Genomic DNA, 20,203 nt, shown 5'->3' on the forward strand with positions numbered 1-20,203 from the left:
TTTGCTTCTCCCCAGGAACTTTTTTTTTAAATGGTGCTCAGGTGCGGAATGTGCTTGCTGCGCTGTTCTGGTCTTTCTAGGTAACTTTGCCCAGTTGCCCTGCAGAGCCTGGCCTCTTTTCAGTTTGCAGACTCGCCTCTCTCTCCTCCTCTTTTCCTGCACCTACCCTAGGTCTTTGCTCACCTCCTGCTGTTCCTAGAGAGAGGAGACCCTGCGCGTGCACGCTGGCTCCCTGCTCACTAGGCTGTCACTCAGACCATCCATCCGTCTGTCTGTCCATTTTGCACGAAGATCCCCTCTTCCCCCAACCCTTTTTTCTCTCCCAGATTACTCTCCTCCAACCTTCTAGCATGGCTCCTCCCTCCCCGCACGTTCCCCCTTCCCTGCTTCTGGGGCTTAGGAATTCAAAGCCACCTCTCCTCCCCTAGGTAGCCCCCTCCCCTGCTGTGGGTAAAGGGGGAAGGGCATCGCCCTCAGGTTCCCCACCGTGTTCAGCTGCCAAAGAAGGGAGCTCCCCTCCCCCCAGCCCATTCCCTAAAGCTGCCCCCAGGCCCGCCAGGGGCGCTCCGTCCACGAGGGGAGGGCCAGCGCCCTCCCCTCACCATGTCAGGGAAACGCAGGGAACCTTGTGGGAGGGTCGCGGGAGGGGGGAGGGGTGGCAAGGACTGGAGTGGAGGTGGCGCTGGGCCCCTACCCGCCCCCTCCCCCTAGTCGGATGCCCCCCGTCCGCAGGGGGCCTACGCGGCGCCTGTCTATCAAGGGCTTGTTAATTCCGGATGGGTGCCGCGGGGTTGGGGAGGGAGTAGGGGGTGGGGTCGGGGGTGGAAGGAGTGGGGAGAGGGAAGCGGGAGGGCCTGAATGGGGGAGCGGGGTGGAGAGGAGAGACGAAGCAAAAAGAAACAATAGCAAAAGAAAAAACTATACAAATCAAAATAAAAATAAAAAACCCTAGAACACACACAAATCCTAACGGGGAAAAAAAAAAAAAACTCCTGAAATAAAAGCCCTAGAACTGTCTTCCAAGGGGGCGGGAGGGGACGAGAAAGGAGTTGGGCTCCTCTTGCAGGATCGCAGGGATGGGGTGTGACCTGGAGGCAGATGACAGTGGAGGTCCGCCCCGCCCCCCACGTCCAACAGGACTTTGCTGAGAGAAATGGCTTTTGTATCAGGTCATTCTTTATAATTAAACTCACAGTATCCACCCCCTCGAGCCGGCCCCGCCTCCTTCCTAGGGAGGCCACACCCCTTGGATTCGCCGGGTCTGGGGGCGGGGCGCAGCTGGGACCCGCCCCCGCCACGCGTCAATCTTCCTCGGACGGCTCCGCCCCCAGGGCCTCGAGCATTCGCCGTCGGACCAGGGATCGGCGCAGGTGAAGGCGGTAGTCGCCCAGCAGCAGATCGTCGTGGCGCACGAGTGGGTGCGCGGTTCCGCGGAGGCTGAGTCCCGAGCGCAGCAGGCGCGAGCGCGTCTGGAAGTCTGTGACCGTGATGAGCCACCTGCGGGCGAGGCGAATACCGAGGGACGTCGCTAGGATTTCGCCCGAGTCCACCTTCGCTCGCGGACGCCGCTGCGGTCTCTGCTGCCTGGTATCTCTTTTACCTCACCAAGGATGCGCCAGACCCGGCCTCGCTGCTGTCCTTATCGGACTCAGCCAGAGATGCCACTCAGGCCAGGACCCGCCCCTCTGGGTAGCTCTGGGCCTCATACTTCACTGACCCCCTCACCTTGACTTCACCTTTTCTAGGCTTCAGTCTTTCAGTTGCTCTCAGCTCCATCCCTCACTCTCCTCCTTACTCTAACCCTACCCACCAGCCTCCTGCTCTAGGCCCCGCCCCTCACTCTGTTCACTGTCCCCCCCCCCTCTTGTTGCGGCTAGGCTCCGCCCCTCACTTCCCCACCTCACTCGCGCGGACTCCGCCTCCCAGTTCCATTCGCTAAGACCCGCTCCCTGGCTACTCCCCTCCCAATTCTATCCGTCACCAGCTCACTCTAGACCACGCCCATGCATGGACTCACCTGTCCCTGCGGCCCGCGGTCCCGCAGATGACATTCATGTTCTCATACCGGATGCTGCTCAAGCGCCCGCTCTCCAGGGCCCCGGGCAGCTCGGCCTCCAGAGCCTCCAGCACCTCTAGGTGCGTGAAATCCTCCTGCGTGTGGGTGCACACAGCTTCAGCTCTTATCTCCCCGGTTGGAGCCTGGCCCAGACTCCACCTGCAGAACACTAGGTTCTGTCACTCTGGTCAAAGGGGAGACCACAGGTGTCTCTCGGGTGAGAAGGCATCTGCCACTCAAGGTCATTCTCAAAAACCAGAATGATTATAATTTCACCACCCTACAGGGAAATTCTCCCAGAAACCAGCCATGGTTTAAGATGATGCCTTAACGTTCTGGAAGATTCTTGCCAGAATTTGGACCTATGATCTCATGTTAAGGTGGTGCAGTTATCAGAAGGATCGGAGGAGGTTGATTCAGGAGATGTGTTGATCACAGTGCCAAAGGGGAGAAACAGTGGTCCAAGCGTATGAAACCCATGAGGATGGGTTGGCGGTACAGTTCAGTGGTAAAGGCTTGAGTTCAATCCCCATAACCCACATCAAGGTGGGGAGAGAGAACTGAGCCGTCCTCTGACCTCCACCTGTCAGACAGGTGTGTCTGCAGGAAAGGCCGAATGGCCGCCGCCGCCGCCTCCTACCCATGTACTAACCGGGCCTGCTTAGCTTCTGAGCTCAAAAGAGATCTGCTGTGCCCAGGGTGGTATGGTGGTACACAGGGGTGCCTCCCTCAAAGGCACAAAGGAAAGGAGAAATGGGGTGGGGACCTGTCCCCAAGAAATGAGGACAGCAACCCCCATAACAGAGTAAAGTCACATAGACACCCAAAGAGGTGCCGAGGACACAGCAGGTGCCTCTTACTATCAGACACAAACAGATATGGGTGTGTGTGCGCGTGTGAGCATGTGTGTACATTTGCTCTGTTTGGAACAGAGCTCAGGTAGCCCAGGCTAGCCTTGAACTCACTATGTAACTGAGGCTGACCTCGAACTCCTGCTCCTCCCAACTTTGGCTCTAGAGTGCTGGGATACTAGACCATGCCTGGCCCTTAACCTGAACTTTAACACTGGCCACCTCAGTTCTGACCAGTTGATCCTCTCACTACCCAAACCAAACTGTGCAAAGAGCTGATGGCCTCTCACCGAAGTCTCCATGCAGAGGCAGAGGGGCTGGGCAGAGGGCGGTGCTGAAAACTTTCGGATGCATGGGAGCTCCCGATCCAGTGCCTCGTATTCTGAGATGACCTGCCGAAGGTACTGCTTTCTGGGGGAGGGGGAGCAAGGCAAGGCAAGGGACCTCTGAGGTCAGGGGCTGCTGGCGTCACCTCTGCAAGAGCTGAAGTCAGAGGTCATGGAGCTAGGGGGGTACTCACGAGGATTTGATGGGTCTGCCCAGGCTCCGAGCCATGGGCTCCTCTATAGCCTCCAGATCCACAAGGATGGAGCCTAGGGACAAGAGAACCCAGTGTCACCGGCCAAGGGCCCTTGGCAGCCAAGACTCTTCAGAAGAGAATCACCCAGCAGTGTGCACACCGCCTCCAAAAGCTAGATCTCAGAGGCTGGTCCCTGAGATACCATCTGGAAGCTACAAAATCCACCCTTCCACTCTGGCTCTGAGATTCCAGATTCCTCATTAGGCTCAGCCTGAAGGAGCCAGCAAGAGGAAATACCACTCTGCCCAGAATTAATACCAAAATCCAGCCTGCTGGTTGGAATTTGACTGACAAGTTCCTCACATGTGACTCCTTCTTGTCAACCTTATCATTAGCTAATGGGCCTCTCTTTCCCCCTGGCTAGTGATTGACACACGTGACCTATTTTCCCTCTTTACTTCAACCCTAGGGGTTGTACAGGCATAAGGGTGTCTAGCCTCCCTGACCAGCTCCTTTGTGGCCTGGCAACCAAGTTCTCACCAACGGTGTGAGCAGGAGTGAGCCATCTACATAAGGGGTTGTCTACCAGGTGTGGCAGCACGCACACCTGCCACTAGGAAGACTGTGGCAGAGGTCTGCCATAAGCTAAAGGCAGTTCAGTCCACACAGTGACTGTGGGGGCAACCTGGACTTCCCAGGAAAAGTGTGGGGAGGAGGGACGGATGGAGGGAGAAGAGGAGAAGGAAGAAGACAGATGGAGGCAGAGAGGGGAGGAAGGGAGGGAGAGAGGGAGGGAGGGAGGGAGGAAGGAAGGAAACTGTCTGATGTTTGGCTCCTTCCTTCATATGGGCTGGAATGTGAATGGAGTTTCAACCATGTTGGGATATGCTGAGCAGCAATACAGAAGCATCCTGGGCCTATGAGCTGTCTTGCAGAGTTCAAGCATCCCACAACACACTCTGAGACAAATTTAGGTCTGCCTCCTTTGTGTTATTGTGTTTCAAGGCAGAAGAGAGAAGAGTTGCCCCTGACAAAGCTGTAGGATGCTCTTCCTGGAAGAAACAATTACCCTTGCAGCAACTCCAGACAGGGCCACTAGAGCAAGACCCACTGAGATGAGAGCACTGTGAGGTCATGTCATAGCAGGGACCAGACACATAGAAACTGCTGGGTGGTGGTGGCATGTACCTTTAATCCCAGCACTTGGGAAGCAGAGGCAGGCAGATCTCTGAGTTCATGGCCACCCTGGTCTACAGAGGGAGTTCCAGCACAGCCAGGACTACATAGAGAAACCCTGTCTCGAAAACCAAAACAAAACAAAAAAACATAGAAACTACATAAATGATAAAACAGCCCCACCCTGGCTCAGAGCTGATGGCTGTATCTCACCTCAGCACCCTGTGCTTGAAGACCCCACATGCTCCATCTTGAATTTGGAATAAAACACTCTGTGCGCATGTACTCTCCCAATGCAGTGTGAGGACCTTGTTTAAAGGCAGCGTTCTAATGCCCAGCCCAAGATTAGAACCAGCATTTTGTTGTTGTTGTTGTTGCTTTGCTATTGTGTGGCTGTGATTGTTTTTCAAGACAGGGTCTATATAGCACTCACTGGCTGACCTGGAACTCAGAGATCCACCTTCCCCAGCCTCCCGATGGCTGGGATTAAAGGAGTGGGCCAGCACGCCCAGCTACTTCTGTTCACTTTTATCTTTTCTGTCCTTTCTTTCCCCCGCCACCCCAGCTTAGAATCCGCATTTTTAAGAAGATCCCTGCCTTACTGCCTCTTTCCCATCTTCTGGCTCTGTCATACTTCAAACACAGAAGTTTTCTGGAATGTATCACTGTAATGTGTCAAGTGGTTCATTGATGGTGCTAGGAATCAAACCTGGGGCCTCTCAAAATGCTAGGCAGATGCTCTACCACTAAGACAAGACCCCAGACCCTCACTGGGGTTTCTAGGCCAGCGGTTTCCTGGCAATGTACATGTCTGATCATGTCATGCCACCTCGTCACATGCTGCTTCCTGTGACACTGAGCTGACTGAACTCCCCGAGAATGCTGCAGAAAGTCTCCAGTGCACACAACACACACTCTGCTTCATTCTCCGTACAGGCACAATTACTTAACTAATTCCACACACTATACAATTGGTTGTCAATACATTTCTGAGCAGTGTAAGGGCCATTGACTCAACTGTGTGTTTAGTACATGTCCGTGTGTGTGGAGGTCAGAGGCACTGGGTCCACTTTTGTTTTGAGACAGAATCGCTCACAGGACAGGAGCTGGCCAAGTTGACTAGGCTGGCCAGTCCACAAGCCCCAGAGACTTGCCTGTCTCTGCCTGTGCAGTGCTGGGATTACAGGTGTGCACCAACACGCCTGCTTTGTTTTTGAAAGAGTTATGTTATTTTCTCTTTTTTCCAGAGCTGAGGACCGAACCCAGGGCCTTGTACTTGCTAGGAAGCGCTCTACCACTGAGCTAAATCCCCAACCTTGAGAGGTTTATTTTTATTTTTATTTGTGTCTCTCTGTGTACCACATGTGTGTGAGTGTCTGCAGAGGCTGGAGGAGGGCATTAGATCTTCTGGAGCTGGAATAATAAGTGGTTGCCAGCTGTCTGATGTGAGTACTGGGAACCAAACTTGGGTCCTCTGCAAGAACTGCTGAGCCGTCTCTCCTGCCCATTTGGTTTGTCTCGTGGGGATTGGATTTAGGCCCTTTGTGCTAGCTTGACAAGCGCTTTGCTGACTGAGCCATCGACAGCCTTTTCAGTGGTGTTTAAAGGCAGGGCCTCAATCTACAGCCCAGGCTGTCTTGAACTCATTATGTAGCCCTGGCTGGCCTTGAACTCATGGCAATCCTCCTGCCTCCACCTCTTGAGTGCTAGGAGGGTAGGTGTGCAACACCATACCCAGTCAGTCCACAGCCTCAATGTGTTTTATTGTTATTGTTTTGTAATATTTACTTTTAATTTTGTGCGGCATACCCATGGAGGCCAGGAGAGAGCATGAGTGATGGAAACTGAACTTGGGTCCTTGTCAAGAGCAGCATGCACATCTTTCCAGCCTCAGACTCGGTGTTCTTGCCCTAGCATCCAGCAAATTGCCAAGTGCAGAGATGGCCCCAGATGAGTGCTGACTGGGAAAGTCCCAGGAGACATGAGTTGCAACCCTTGTGTGAACTGCTTGAGTCCCAACTCAGCAAAGCAACTGGAAACTAACAAAAACAAGCAAATAGATCTGGACATAGGTTGGGGATTTATGTCCAGATTTAGACATAAGAATCTAAATATGTACTACACAAGAGAATCTCCTGGAAGAATTGTGGACTATGAGGTGGTGGATATGTGTCCTTAAAAATTCCTGCCGGGTGGTGGTGGCGAGTGCCTTTAATCCCAGCACTTGGGAGGCAGAGCCAGGCGGATCTCTGTGAGTTCGAGGCCAGCCTGGGCTACCAAGTGAGTTCCAGGAAAAGGAGCAAAGCTACACAGAGAAACCCTGTCTCGAAAAACAAAACAAAACAAAACAAAATAAAAAAAAATCCTAGCAGTTTGAATGGGACTATGGAGATGGCTCAGTCAGTAATGTGCTCACCTAGTGTTAGGTTTGCTTTTAATTGTCTACTTGACACAATCTGGAATCGTCTCGGAAGAGTCGCAGTGAGGGACTGTCTGGATCAGGGCGTTCTGTGGGTGTGTCTGTAGGAATTGATTGTGTTAATGGAAGTGAGTGCACACCCACTGTGGGCAGCACTGCTCTCGGGGCACAGTGTCATTCTCTGGGCATGGGACCCTAGATTGTATGGACAAGAGAGGAGACAGCAAGGAGAGCACCAGCATGCGTGCGTGCATGGGCTCACTGCCCTCTGCTCTTGCCACTGCGTGTGACCTGACTAGCAGCCTCAAGTTCCTGATGCCTTGACTTCCCTGATGTCATAGACCTTGGAATGTGAGCCAAATAATCTTTTTCTCCCTTAATTTTTTTTTGGAGGGGGGTCGTTGTGCTTTGTTACTGCAACAGGAAACAGAGTAAGATACCATGCAAGCATAAATTCTTAAGTGTGGTCCCCAGAACCCATGTCAGCATACGCCTGTGATCCCAGTGCTGGGGCTGTGGATGCAGACGGATGCTGGGCTCACTCATCACAGTCCAACTGAATCAGTGAGCACCAGGCCAGTGAGAGGGCCTGTCTCAAAAAAAAAAAAAAAAAAAGTGGCCTGTGACTGAATATGTCAACCTCTAACCTACACACACACACACACACACACACACACACACACACACTCACACACACACACTCACACACATATACACACACACTCACACACACACTCACACTGACTCACAAACACTCACATACACTCACACCACCTCTCTCTCTCTCTCTCTCTCTCTCTCTCTCACACACACACACACACACACACACATACACACACACACACTCACACACATATACACACACACTCACACACACACTCACACTGACTCACACACACTCACATACACTCACACCACCTCTCTCTCTCTCTCTCTCTCTCTCTCTCTCTCTCTCTCTCATACACACACACACACACACACAAACACACATACACACACACACACACCAATATGGAGACACAGCTGAAATCAAACTTGGTAAAAATGATATTGTGTCTATAATTTGTGGTCTGTATAATGTCCACACAAATGTAGTGGGGTGCCTGTGTGAAACACAACCAGGAAAATATTGCTCACATTGCAGCTCAGTATTGCTGGGACAGTGAGTTCACTAAACTATTGTCTTGATTTTGCCATAGGGTGAAACTCTCCATATTAAAACTCTGCATTTCTACCCTGATAACTTAGAAGGAAATTGATATGCCCTGGAAATGTGTGGCTACTTGGAAGATGTGGCATGGCAACCACAGAGACATCTGTGAAGAATGAGAATGATTTCTCAGGAAAGGTGATGTTAAATACATACCAGATTTTTCTAAACTGTGACAGCATTTCTAATCCCCATAACTATGCAGTTGATTACTAAAAAAAGTATATTTATTCAGTGGTAGAACACTTTCATAGCTTGCCCATCACCACACACACACACACACACACACACACACACACACACACACACAAACACACACACACAAAAAAAAAAAAAAAAAAATCAGGCATGGCCAGGGTCTGTCATCGTAGTTATTCAGAAGGCTGCACAAGGACATCAAAAATTCAAGGCTAGCCTGAGCTACAAATAGTGATCCTGCCTCAAATAACAAAAGGCTGGGCATGTGGGTCAGTGGTACAGCCCTGCCTAGATCCCCGCAGTGTCTCAGTCACTGTTCTGTTGCTGTGAAGAGACACCATGACCAAGGCAACTCTTATCAGAAAAAGCATTTAACTGGGGCTGCCTTACAGTTTCAGAAGCTTAGTTCATTATCATCACGGCAGGGAGCGTGGTGGCATGCAGACAGTCATGGTGCTGGAGAAGTAGCTGAGAGCTATATCATGATCCACAAGCTGACATGGACTTTCGAAACCTCAAAGCCTACCCCAGTACACTCTTCCTCCAACAAGGTCACACCTCCTAATCCTTCTAATCCTTTCAAATGGTTCCACTCCCTGCTGACTAAGCTTTCAAACATGTGAGCCTAAGGGGCCATTCCTATTCAAACCATCACATTCCACTCCCCGGCCCCATAGGCTTGTAGCCATAGCATAATGTAGAAATGTATTCAGTCCAACTTCAAAAGTCCCCATAATCTACCACAATCTGAACACTGTTTGAAAGTCCAACATTCAAGGTCTCTTCTGAGACTCATGGCAATATCTTAAACTGTAAGCTCTGTAAAATCAAAATCAAAAATCAGATTACATACTTCTAACATACATAATATAGAATATACATTATTGTTCCAAAAGGGAGGAAAAGGAGCATAGTAGGGAAATACTGGACCAAAGCAAGACCAAAAACCAGTAGGGCAAACTCCAAACTCAAATTCAAATGTCAAATATTGGACATGAAGCTTGCACTCTTCAGATCTCCAACTCCTTCCAGGGGGTGGTGGCGCACGTCTTTAATCCCAGCACTTGGGAGACAGAGGCAGGTGGATCTCTGAGTTTGAGACCAGCCCAGTCTAGAGAGCTATTTCTAGGACAGCCAAGGCTACAAAAAGAAACCCTGTCTCAAAAAATAAATAAAATAAAAAACAAACAAAAAACAGATCTCCAACTCCTTTCAGCTTTATTAACTGCAACACACTTCCTTCTCTTGGGCTGGTTCCATTCCCTTTGAGCAGATTTCCCCACAACTATAGCATCTCCAACATCTTGGGGTCTCGAACACAATCCAGGCTTCACCTCCATAGCTTCATGCAATGGCCTCTTTGAGCCTCCATGGAGGGACACCCCTACACACACCAGACCTCAGTGGTTTTCCTTAGCTGCAGACAAAGATTTCACAACTCCTCTCTTGTATCCTTGACTCTAAAGCCAAAACCACATGGCCAAACCTGCAAAGTTTTGCTGCCTCCTGGAGTTGGAACTTGGCTCCCTTGTTCAATTGCATTTACATTGGCTTTCCATTATTGATGTTTTCCTTCACTGCTTAAGATTTCCTTTAATTCTGTTTCACAAAGTGGATGTGGTCTTGTTCTGAGGTCACTACTCCCTTTATTCCATTTAGCATCAAGCTTTTCTTTAAGCTTTTTATTTCTTTGGGCATTGGACTTTTAGCTCCATTACACTTCCTTGTTGTGGTGTTTTGAAAGAAAATGCTCCCCAAAGGGAGTGGCACTATTAGGAGGTGTGGCCTTGTTAGAGTATGTGTGGTCTTGCTGGAGGAAGTGTATCACTGTGGAGGCAGACTTTGAGATCTCCTACATGCTCAAGATAACACCCAGTGCCTTAGACTACTTTTTATTGCCTGCCAGATATAGGATTCTCAGGTACTTCTCCATCACCATGTCTGCCTGCACACCACCACGTCCCACCATGATGATAATGGCCTGAACCTCTGAACTGTAAGCCACCCCAATTAAGTGTTTCCCTTTATAAGAATTACCATGGTCATGGTGTCTCTTTACAGCAATAGGAACCCTAAGGTAATGGTTCTCCTTTTCTTCTCTAACTGTACATTTTGTATTTCTCTTTGTCCAGCTCCTTCCTTTTCAATGTACATCTGCAGAAGAGTGATCACTACCCAGGTAGTGGTGGCACACGCTTTAATCCCAGCACTCAGGAGAGGCAGGCAGATCTCCAAGTTTGAGGCCAGCCTGGTCTACAGAACAAGTTCCAGGACAGCCAGGGCCACACAGAGAAACCCTGTCTTGAAAACCCAAAAGAGAGAGAGAGAGAGAGAGAGAGAGAGAGAGAGAGAGAGAGAGAGAGACAAAGAGAGGCAGAAACAGAGATAGAGACAGAGAGTAATTAGTAATAACCACATGACACAGTTTTAATACTAGGCTATCTTGACATCTCCTCTGCCACTGCCATTATTAATCCAAAAGCTCTTCAATTTAGTCTCAGGCAGGTATTTCGAACAAGGGCAAAAAAGGACCACATTATTTTCCAAAATATCACAAGAACGGTGTTCTATTGCTGTGAATAGACACCATGGCTACAGCAACTCTTATAAAGGAAAGCATTTAATTGGGGCTGCCTTACAGTTCAGAGGTTTAGTCCATTGTCATCATGGCAGGGAAGAGGGAAGCATGCAGGCAGACATGGTGCTAGAGAAGGAGCAGATAGTTCTATGTATGGATCTGTAGGCAGCAGGCAGAGAAACAGCCTCTGGGCCTGGCTTGGGCTTCGGAACCCTCAAAGCCCACCCCTAGTGGCACACTTCCTCCAACAAGGCCACACCTCCTAATCCTTCTAAGTAGTGCCACTCCTTGGTGACTAAGCATTCAAATATATGAATCAATGGGGGCAATTATTATTCAAACCACCACAAATGGTCTCTAGGCCATTTAGTTCCCTCTGAAACTTCTTGAGCTGGGCCCCCACGGTTCAAATCATCCTCAACATTGTCTTCCATGTGTAACATGCTTTCTTTTGGCCGCCAACCAGCTCCCAAATCATGACATGGGGACTTCTTATTAGTTATGAATGTTTGGCCTTATCTTATGCTTGTCTCACTGGCTCTTATAACTTGTTTTAACCTGTTTATTTTGCCTCGGGGCTTTTTACCTTTCTTTCATTCTGTATGTCTTACTTTTCCTGCTTTGTCTAGCTGGCTGGTGGCTACCTTACTGGCTGGCCCTAGGCATCTCCCTCTCTTTCTCCATGTTCTCTTCTCATTCTCCTCTGATTCCTCTTCCTTTCTTCTCTCTGCCCCTCAGCCCCGCCTATCCCTCTACTGCCTGGCTATTGGCCATTCAGCTTTTTATTAGACCAATCAGGTACCTTATGCAGGCAAGGTAAAACAACAACACATCTTTACATCATTAAATAAATGCACTATAAACAATGTAACACACATTTACATAGTTAAAGTAATATTCTGCAACATTTCCTTCTTTTTGTTTACATAGTTAAAGTAATATTCTGCAACATTTCCTTCTTTTTTTTAAAGGTTTAACATAGTCACACTATATACAATAAGAACAATTATCAAGTAAGAATTACATTTACAACAGCCAGTCCTTTGCATTTGACAAATTCAGAGAAATCACTCTGTTATCTGTACCTAATTTACCTTCTATCATAACTAAGGAAAATTGTAACTATCTAGTCTTCAACTCCATCAAAGACCCCAGAAGGATATAATATTACCTTAGTTAAACAGGAAGTGCAGAGCAAGCAACTCCCAAAACTATAGAAATGACAGGGACATCAGGCTGCCTGGACAGTCACCTAAGGTTCCTCTGCAACATTGGGGTATCCATCTTCATCCTACAGGCCTAGAAGATCTGGCAGACTTTTCTCTGAAGCAAACATTTTGAAGGACTATGCCACCTTGTTTTGGCAAAGCTCGGCAGTTGCTCTCCTTTGTCCAGTTTGGATGGTCAGCAGTTGGGGAAAGGGCAGTTTCTTGTCCAAATGGCTAGTTCTGTCACAATGAAAGCAGACTCAATATGGAGGTTCTCTGATGCACATATCCTTTTTTGAAGTAGATTGGTGCTGCCAGGAGCAGACATGTCTCACTGTCATGAAAAGCCCTGTGTTAAAACATTTTAAATGCCATATCCTGTAGGTTTTTGAAGTGCTTGAAGACTGTCTATCTAAAATACAGCTCTGTATGATCTTGAAAACATACCTAACATAACTACAAGTTTGATCATTATAGGCAACTAACTACTAACTTGCACTTCTTTTTTTTTTTTTTTTTTTTTTTTTTTTTTTTGATTTTTTCGAGACAGGGTTTCTCTGTGTAGCTTTGCGCCTTTCCTGGAGCTCACTTGGTAGCCCAGGCTGGCCTCGAACTCACAGAGATCCGCCTGCCTCTGCCTCCCGAGTGCTGGGATTAAAGGCGTGCGCCACCACCGCCCAGCCCTAAAGCTTTTCTTAAGGTATAAATATTATCTCAAAATTTATAAGATTAATATATATTTTAAACTTTTTGTCATGATTTTAATGGTCATATAGAATGCTAACTAATTCTACAAAAAGGCTTCATCTATCTTCCTGTATATGACTTCAGGTTTGAGTCTCTATCAGGAAACTAGGAATTAAGTTTTTGTACTCTGGATGTACATAGCAAATATTTATCCTTTAACCTCTTTGAGATCTCCTACATATGACATTTAAAATGTTTAAGTTTCTGCAATGAACCATGACCATGCTTAACAGTGACCTTTGAAGTCTCCAAAAGGATGATGGGGCCCCACAATGATGGTTCCATCAGGGCTATGATAACACCAATAAGCTGACAAACACCATCTGAAAATCAGCTTTGAACTACAAATTGCTCATGACAATTTCAAGGTGGCTAGCTGAGATGATCCAGCCTCACAGACTACTCTAGCCAGGATTTGAGACAAGCCCTGCACTTTCCCATTTTGCAGAGACTGGACAACAAATGATACAGCTACCTCTCCCAGGACTTGACAATTAACCCAAATTTTCTTTACAGGATCCCCTAAAGATGCTGTCACCCCTAAACAGCAGGAAGTATATTTAAGAACATGATGCCCACATTCCCAAGAGGTGGGGTGGGTGGTTTTTGGTCTCTCAATGGGTTATGGATATTTGTCATTGTTTAGGGTGGTTGGTTGCAAGTTGTTATTGGTAATGGTTTAAAAAAAACTGAAGAAAGGAGATTATATTCAGGGTTCTAAGAAAAAAGGGGATATAGAAATGATAGGATAAAGGTTGCTTATTGAATCTACTCTGAAAAGAAAAAAGGGGGATATAGGTAGGATAAAAGGGTAGATTATTAAATCTACTTTTAAAGAGCAACTATTTATTTTAAATATTTTTACAATGATATTACTTTGTATATTGATATAAAGTTGAAATTATTTTTGTTAGAACAAACTGTACACACATTTCTAATCTTGTTCAAGGTATTGTACCTATACATCTTATTTAATAATTTAATGCAAATTGCTAGTGCTTAAAAATTATTATTACAAACTATTCAGGGTAATAAAGAAATGTAGGTTAGTAATTAGTCACCTATTACGATCAAACTTGTAGTCACATTAGGTATGTTTTCAAGGTCAAAAAGAGGTATATTTTAGATAGGTCATCTTCAAACACTTCAGAGATCTGCAGAATATGGCATTTAAGCTGTTTTAATAACATATGTTCTTTTTTTTTTTTTTGTGACAATGAGACATGTCTGCTCCTGGTAGCACCAATCTACTTCAGAGAAGATTATGAGCATCAAAGAAACTCCATATGGAATTTACTTTCTTTGTGGCAAAAATTAACCACTGGGCAAGAAAGTGCCCTTGCCTCAACTGCTGACAGTATGCTGTCCAAATTGGACAAGCAGGACAAAAAAAAGAAAGTGACTGCTGAACTTTGCCAAGACAAGGTAAGACAGCCCTTTAGAATACCCTACTTCACAGAAAAGTCTGTCAGACATGCTAGGCCTGTAGGCCGAAGATGGATGCCCCAACATTACAGAGGAACTTTGGGTGACTGTCCAAGCAGTCAGCTGTTTCTGTCATTTTTCACATTTTTTTGGAAGTTGCTTGTTTGCATGTCCTGCTTACTCAGATAATATTATTTCCTTCTCTGGTCTCTGATGGAGTTGAAGACTTTACAGTTATAGTTTTCCTTGTTACCAGATTCAGAAAAGAAACTCACTAAAGAGGTGTAAAGTGTATAAGGCTGAGAGACATCAAAAGATAGTTTTGGATTGGTAATACAAATTAGAATAGAAAATGAATTAGGTACAACACTTTGGACTCACCAAGATAAGATAGATAATGGAGTATTTTCTCTGAATTTGTCAAATGCTAATGGACTAGACATTATTGATTCATTTATTGCCTGTATGTATTGTATATATTGTATATATTTATTGTATGTAGTTTTTCTTATTTTTTTTGTTTTGTTTTGTTTTGTTTTAGACAAAAAGGGGGGAAATGTGATATTTTTGTTTGTGCTCTAACGAAGTCTGCCTGGAGATCAGAGGGCAGAGCTAGCCACTAGAGGCCAGGCAGTGGTGGCACACACCTTTAATCCCAGCACATGAGATCTCATGCCTTTGATCCCAGTAAGTGGGAGGCACAGACCTTTAATCCCAGCACTTGGGAGGAGCACACAGGAAGTGATATGGCTGGGTGGGGAGAGGAAGTGATAAGTCTGAGGATTCAGTACAAGTCTTTCTAGTGGCTGCTCCTTTACTTCTCTGGTCCTTCAGCATTTACCTGATATCTGAATCCAGGTTTTTATTAAGACCAATTAGAATTCGTGCTACACTTAACAGCATCTCTATGGCTTCCTATGTATCCTGGAGAACAATGGAAAGCACCCATACACCAGAAAACTTGAAACAGTATTAGCCAAATGACTGATACCCACTCTTTCCCTGAGAATTTCCAGTCTAGCAGAAGTGGAGAGGAAATCTTTCCCCATGGCAAGCACAGAATGCTTCCCTAAGGAGGTGTGGTCCATAGTGGGACTTAAAGACTGTAGGAATATGTTAAGTTTTATAGTTTAGATGTGAAGTGTCCCTACTGGCTCACAGTTTGAACACATGATACCCAATTGGGGGTGCTATTTTGTAGGCAATGGGATCTTTTAGAAGTGGGGGTTTAGCTGGAGGAAGTGGGCCACATGGGGGGCAGGTCTTGAGGTTTATAGTTCTGCTCCCAGGTTCTCAGAAATATTCATTATGCTTAAACCAAAATATCCCAACTCCAGTTTGTTAGCACCACCTGACAAGCATTTAAAAACCTAGGACTGCTTGAGTCCTAGTGGTAGAGAGTTTTGTTAAATGAGCCGTGGGTGCAGCTAGAGCTGGAAGTCATAACAAGGTCATCTTGTTCCTGTTGTTAAGTAAAACAAGGTGGATAACTGAGTGCTTGCAGTTGAGATGAGAGAACATCTGGGGAGCTCTGAGAATGAAGACTTCTGGAAATGATGGTTGAAATTATGGCATCTACCTTGTGACCATGAGGTAGGCATGAAATGTATCTCAAATCAAAACTCTGAGAGATGAAAGAAACTGAGTTCCTAATGGTGTCACTAAATTTAACCTCTCTCTGCTTTTTGTGTAGGACAATGTCATTTCCACTCTTTACAGAGTAAGTTTCTACTATTTATAGCCATGCAGAGTCTTACTGGGATGTCACTCAGCATTTGGGAAGTGGGTGGAGTGTGCTGAAAGGGCTGCAAGCCTGGGGCTGACATGAGCAAGAGGCAGCCGTGGTCTGGCTGCATGTTAGGAAGACTCCCTGGAACCAGGCTGGGCCCCGGGGTAACGGAGACTAATGACAGCGAGGTAAGGTCTGTGGACAGAGAAAAGACCCAGACGTCAGTAACACAAGATGATGGGCTGTGGAGGGCGCAGAGGAACTGGGTAGGGCTGAGGTGGAAGATTGGCACCTAGAGTCTGGTTCAGTATCCATCCGAAAATAAGAACCAGGGACTGAGGAGAACGGGAAGACGTTGAACTATTGTGCAAAACCAAGGAGTGAAGGTATCCAGGGGCATTGTTGAAGTCCGGGAAGATCATGGGAACTGTAGTTCCGGGCCCAGAAATATTAGCCAGGACACTGCAGCACTTCATGGTAAATTCTTTGTAAACAGGGTTTTTTCCAGGGAACTGCAGAGGGTGATAGGAAATGGGGTTCTAAACGCAGAGTATTAGCTAGGGAACTGCAGCGTGTCATGGGAAATGTAGTTTTAGGCCCAGAAGTGCGTTCAGAGCGCGGCAGAACTTCGTGTAAAAGGTTATTAATTAGCCCGACAACTGCAGAGGCTGGTGGAAAAGGTAGTTCTGGACCCAGAATACTGGCCAGGGACCTGCAGAGTCCTGTGATAAATGTAGTTCGTAGACCAGAGTCTTGGCTAGGGATCTGCAAGGCCTCCTGGGAAATGTAGTTTGATTCCAGAAAATACAGCAAGGAGCCTCCTGGGAAACGTAGTTATGAGCGCGGGGAACCGCAACGTCCTCTGAGAGACATAGTTTGGGGTTTTCCACACTGGCCATACTTTCAGAGTCCCAAGGGCAATGTAGTTCTGTACCCAGTCTCAGACTGGGAAGGGCAGGGGCTCCTGGGAAATGTAGTTCGGGGCTCGAGGGCCAACTGTACCGGAAAGCCGGTTCGCCTGCTCCCAGGCCTGCTCACCTGCCTCCCTGTGCAAGCCCGGGGCGCCCAGGTTAGGGGAGCAGAGCGGCGGCTCCACTTCTGGCTGCATCCTGGAGAGGCGGGTCGGAGGAGGTCCAGGAAGAAGGGGTGAGGTGCTCACACTGGGCCACACACCCCAGCTCTTTTCCTCGGCTTCTGCTTCTTGCTCTTTGAAACCACGTGGGACAAACCCGGAACTGGAAGGCTGAGACCACAAGGACACGCGCCTTCCCCTAACCTCGGGAACTCGGTGTGCGCCCCAGTTCCTGCGTCCCTTCATCTCTGCTTCCTTCCCCGTCTCTCCCTGTCTCCTGGCCTCTCTTTCTCCACCCCTCCTGCCCCATCCCGGTCCTCGGTTCTCCTCCCACTTCTCTGCCTGCCTCCCTCCCAACCCCAGGCCCCAGTTGTCCTCTGAACTTTTCCCAGAAGTCTCTCCCCTATTCCCCCCCTCACTGGTCTCTCCCTCCATCTCCCCACCCTTCTCCATCAGCCTCCCCAGCACCTCCCCAGCCCTCCGAGTTGCCCCCTCTTCATTCTTTGGAGTCTCTCCCCAACCCTGTCACCCTCTCTGAGTCCCCCTGCTTCCCCTTCCCCTTCTCCCAGGGCGATTCCTTAGTCTCCCTTCCATAGCTGCTTCTGCCCCCATCCCCGCCGCCCCACCCCGCCCCTCTCTCATCCCTGCTCTGTGTCCACTTGCCCTCTGCTCATCCCCGACTAGATACCTGGAGACAAACAGAAACTGGGTTCTCTGGCGGGGGGGAGGGGACGATAGGCTGGGCCTGGTTACCATGGTGCCGGGAGGCGGGTGGGGAGCAGGGCTGGGGCGATTCTTCCTGAATGTGGGGAAAGTGGAGCTGAGGCCCGGACTGGAGGCTCTATGCAGGCAGGTGCCTGGTTAGGCCAGCCTTTGTGCGTATGTAAGTTTCGTCTACGTGCCCCCAGGCTCCCTCTTTGTGTCTTGTATCTCCCTCTTAATTACCCCCCCCCACCCCCTTGAGACGGTCAGCCTCTGTCTGGCCCTTGCCTTCCAGCTGAAGAAATGATAGTGATGTGTCACCACACCAGCCCGCCCGGGACTGGAACCCTTTCTCTCCCTTCCCAGGCGGCCTTTGACTGCTTCCTGAGTTTACAAACCCACCCAGACTCTGCAACCAACGCTAAGGAGTCTCGTTCTCTTTCTCTAAGGGTGGTGGTGGCCAGTGTGCCACCCTGCAGGTACAGAACTTGCTTGAGAGCAAAGACAAACAGCGGAGAAGGCAGCCAGCTTTCCAGTGGTTGGCATGGCTGGGTCCAGCTGTGCCGGAAGCTCAAAATTCTGTTAGGAGTTGAGAAACTTAAACGTCGATCAGTTTAACTGGTTTTGGTGGGTTTTGTTTTTTTTTTTTTTGGGGGGGGTGTTTTTTTCAAGACAGGGCTCAGCATGTAGCCCTGGAACTTACTATGTAGACCAGGCTGGCCTCGAACTCACAGTTGTGGGTCTGCTTCTGCCTGCTGAGTGCTGGGATTAAAGTCATGCCCTCTATGACTGGCTGTTATTGGCAATTTAAAAAGTCCATACTTCAATGGTCTCAGTCAATCTTCTGTGGCCATTGTAGTGGGTAGATGTTTCAGCTTTGACCTAGAAGTACTACCCCTAGTGAGGCTTCCGGTAACTGCCATGCCTACCTATGAGTGGGGTCAAGATAGGAGCCCTTAAGACCCGAGATCTGGATGTGCCAGCCCTCTTGGTTCCTGGTGATCCTGGATGCTGGATGGTAGACTGAGCAGAGTTCTCCAGAGAACCCTGCTGGACTGCACCTCACCTCTTCTGGATCCTGTAACCAGCCCCTTTACTGGCTGTAAGTTACCCCAAAATAAACCTCCTTTTTGACTAGCGGAATTGCCTTGATAATCACTACAATAGGCCATGACTTTCATCGTTCTTCCAGAGAGGTGTGTGTGTGTGTGTGTGTGTGTGTGTGTGTGTGTGTGTGTGAAGCACTCTGCTTCTTCACTGGCCCTTCCCTTCCCCTCATTAAGCTGCCTTCTTCAATTCCATCTCTGAAGGACAGGGAGCACCATTGACTGCCCAAGCCCTCGTGTTAGAGGCGAGTGCATTACTGAATGGATGAGTGCACCTGGGTCTAACCATGCAGCCCCAGCCCAGTGGACCCTGTGCCTCCCGGTCCTCGTGAGACTAGAGTGCGGAAGAAGAGAATAAATACAGTCTCAGATCAGACGGCAGCCTGGAACGCTGTGCAACCTGACTAACTAGATACTCTTCTGTTGCTGTGATAAAACGCCACGGCCAAGGCCACTTAGAAGAGATGTACTTGGCCTTACAGTTCTGGAGGGATAAGGGGCAACAGACATGGCTGCAGGACCAGCAAGCTGAAAGCTCACATCCTAACCGCAAGCAGGAAGCAGAGAGCAAACTGGGAATGACTGGCTTTGAACTCTCAAAGCCTGCCCCGAGAGACACTTCCTTCAGCAAGGCCACACCTAAACTGCCCAAACAAACGCCACAGCTGGGCGTCAAGTTAATTAGCTGCCTTGGGGAAACATCTCACTCAAACCTGGTGTTCTCTTGGGTCATTCCTCTCATCTCTTGCTAAGACAGTGGCCCACTGAAAGTCCTCTGTCTTGGTGAGCTTTGACTGTCAACTCCACACACTTGGAGTCACGTGAGAGAAGCCTCGTCTGAGAATTTCCTAGCCCAGATTGGCCTGTGGGCTTTCTGGATTTTTAGTGGCTGTAGCAGGACCCAGCCCACTGTGGGTGGCACTATTCCCTGGGCGGTGGGCCTGGAATTCATATGGAAGATAGCCAGGCAGAGGCATGGATGGCAGGCATGCTGGGAAGCAGTTTTCCAACATGGTCCCTGCCTTCGGGACTTGCCTTGGCTTCCCTCAGGGATGAGCCGAGCCCTGCAAGTGTGAGTGAAAAAAGCCCTCTCCTCCCCTAAGTTGCTTTTGGTCAGAGCATTTTATCACAGCAACAGAAAAGTAGCTAGAACTTTTGTAAAAGCGGAGACAGGCCTTGGCGGGTGGAGCCAGGGAGCCTCAGGGT

General features: G+C 48.3%; 1 protein-coding gene across 1 annotated transcript; it reads right to left on the reverse strand.

Moving 5' to 3' along the window:
* Nucleotides 1-1,158: 1,158 nt before the first annotated feature.
* On the reverse strand, nt 1,159-17,899 carry C1H19orf81 (chromosome 1 C19orf81 homolog). The gene is made up of 5 exons (XM_028858912.2): nt 17,156-17,899; nt 3,428-3,500; nt 3,198-3,318; nt 2,018-2,151; nt 1,159-1,497 (listed from the first exon to the last, which is right to left on the reverse strand). The coding sequence occupies exons 1-5, from the start codon at nt 17,640-17,642 to the stop codon at nt 1,302-1,304; spliced, it is 1,011 nt and encodes a 336-aa protein (XP_028714745.1). The 5' UTR covers nt 17,643-17,899; the 3' UTR covers nt 1,159-1,301.
* Between the last annotated feature and the right edge of the window lie 2,304 nt (nt 17,900-20,203).

Source organism: Peromyscus leucopus, chromosome 1 (assembly GCF_004664715.2).
Source record: "Peromyscus leucopus breed LL Stock chromosome 1, UCI_PerLeu_2.1, whole genome shotgun sequence".
NCBI classification, from domain to species: Eukaryota; Metazoa; Chordata; class Mammalia; order Rodentia; family Cricetidae; genus Peromyscus; species Peromyscus leucopus.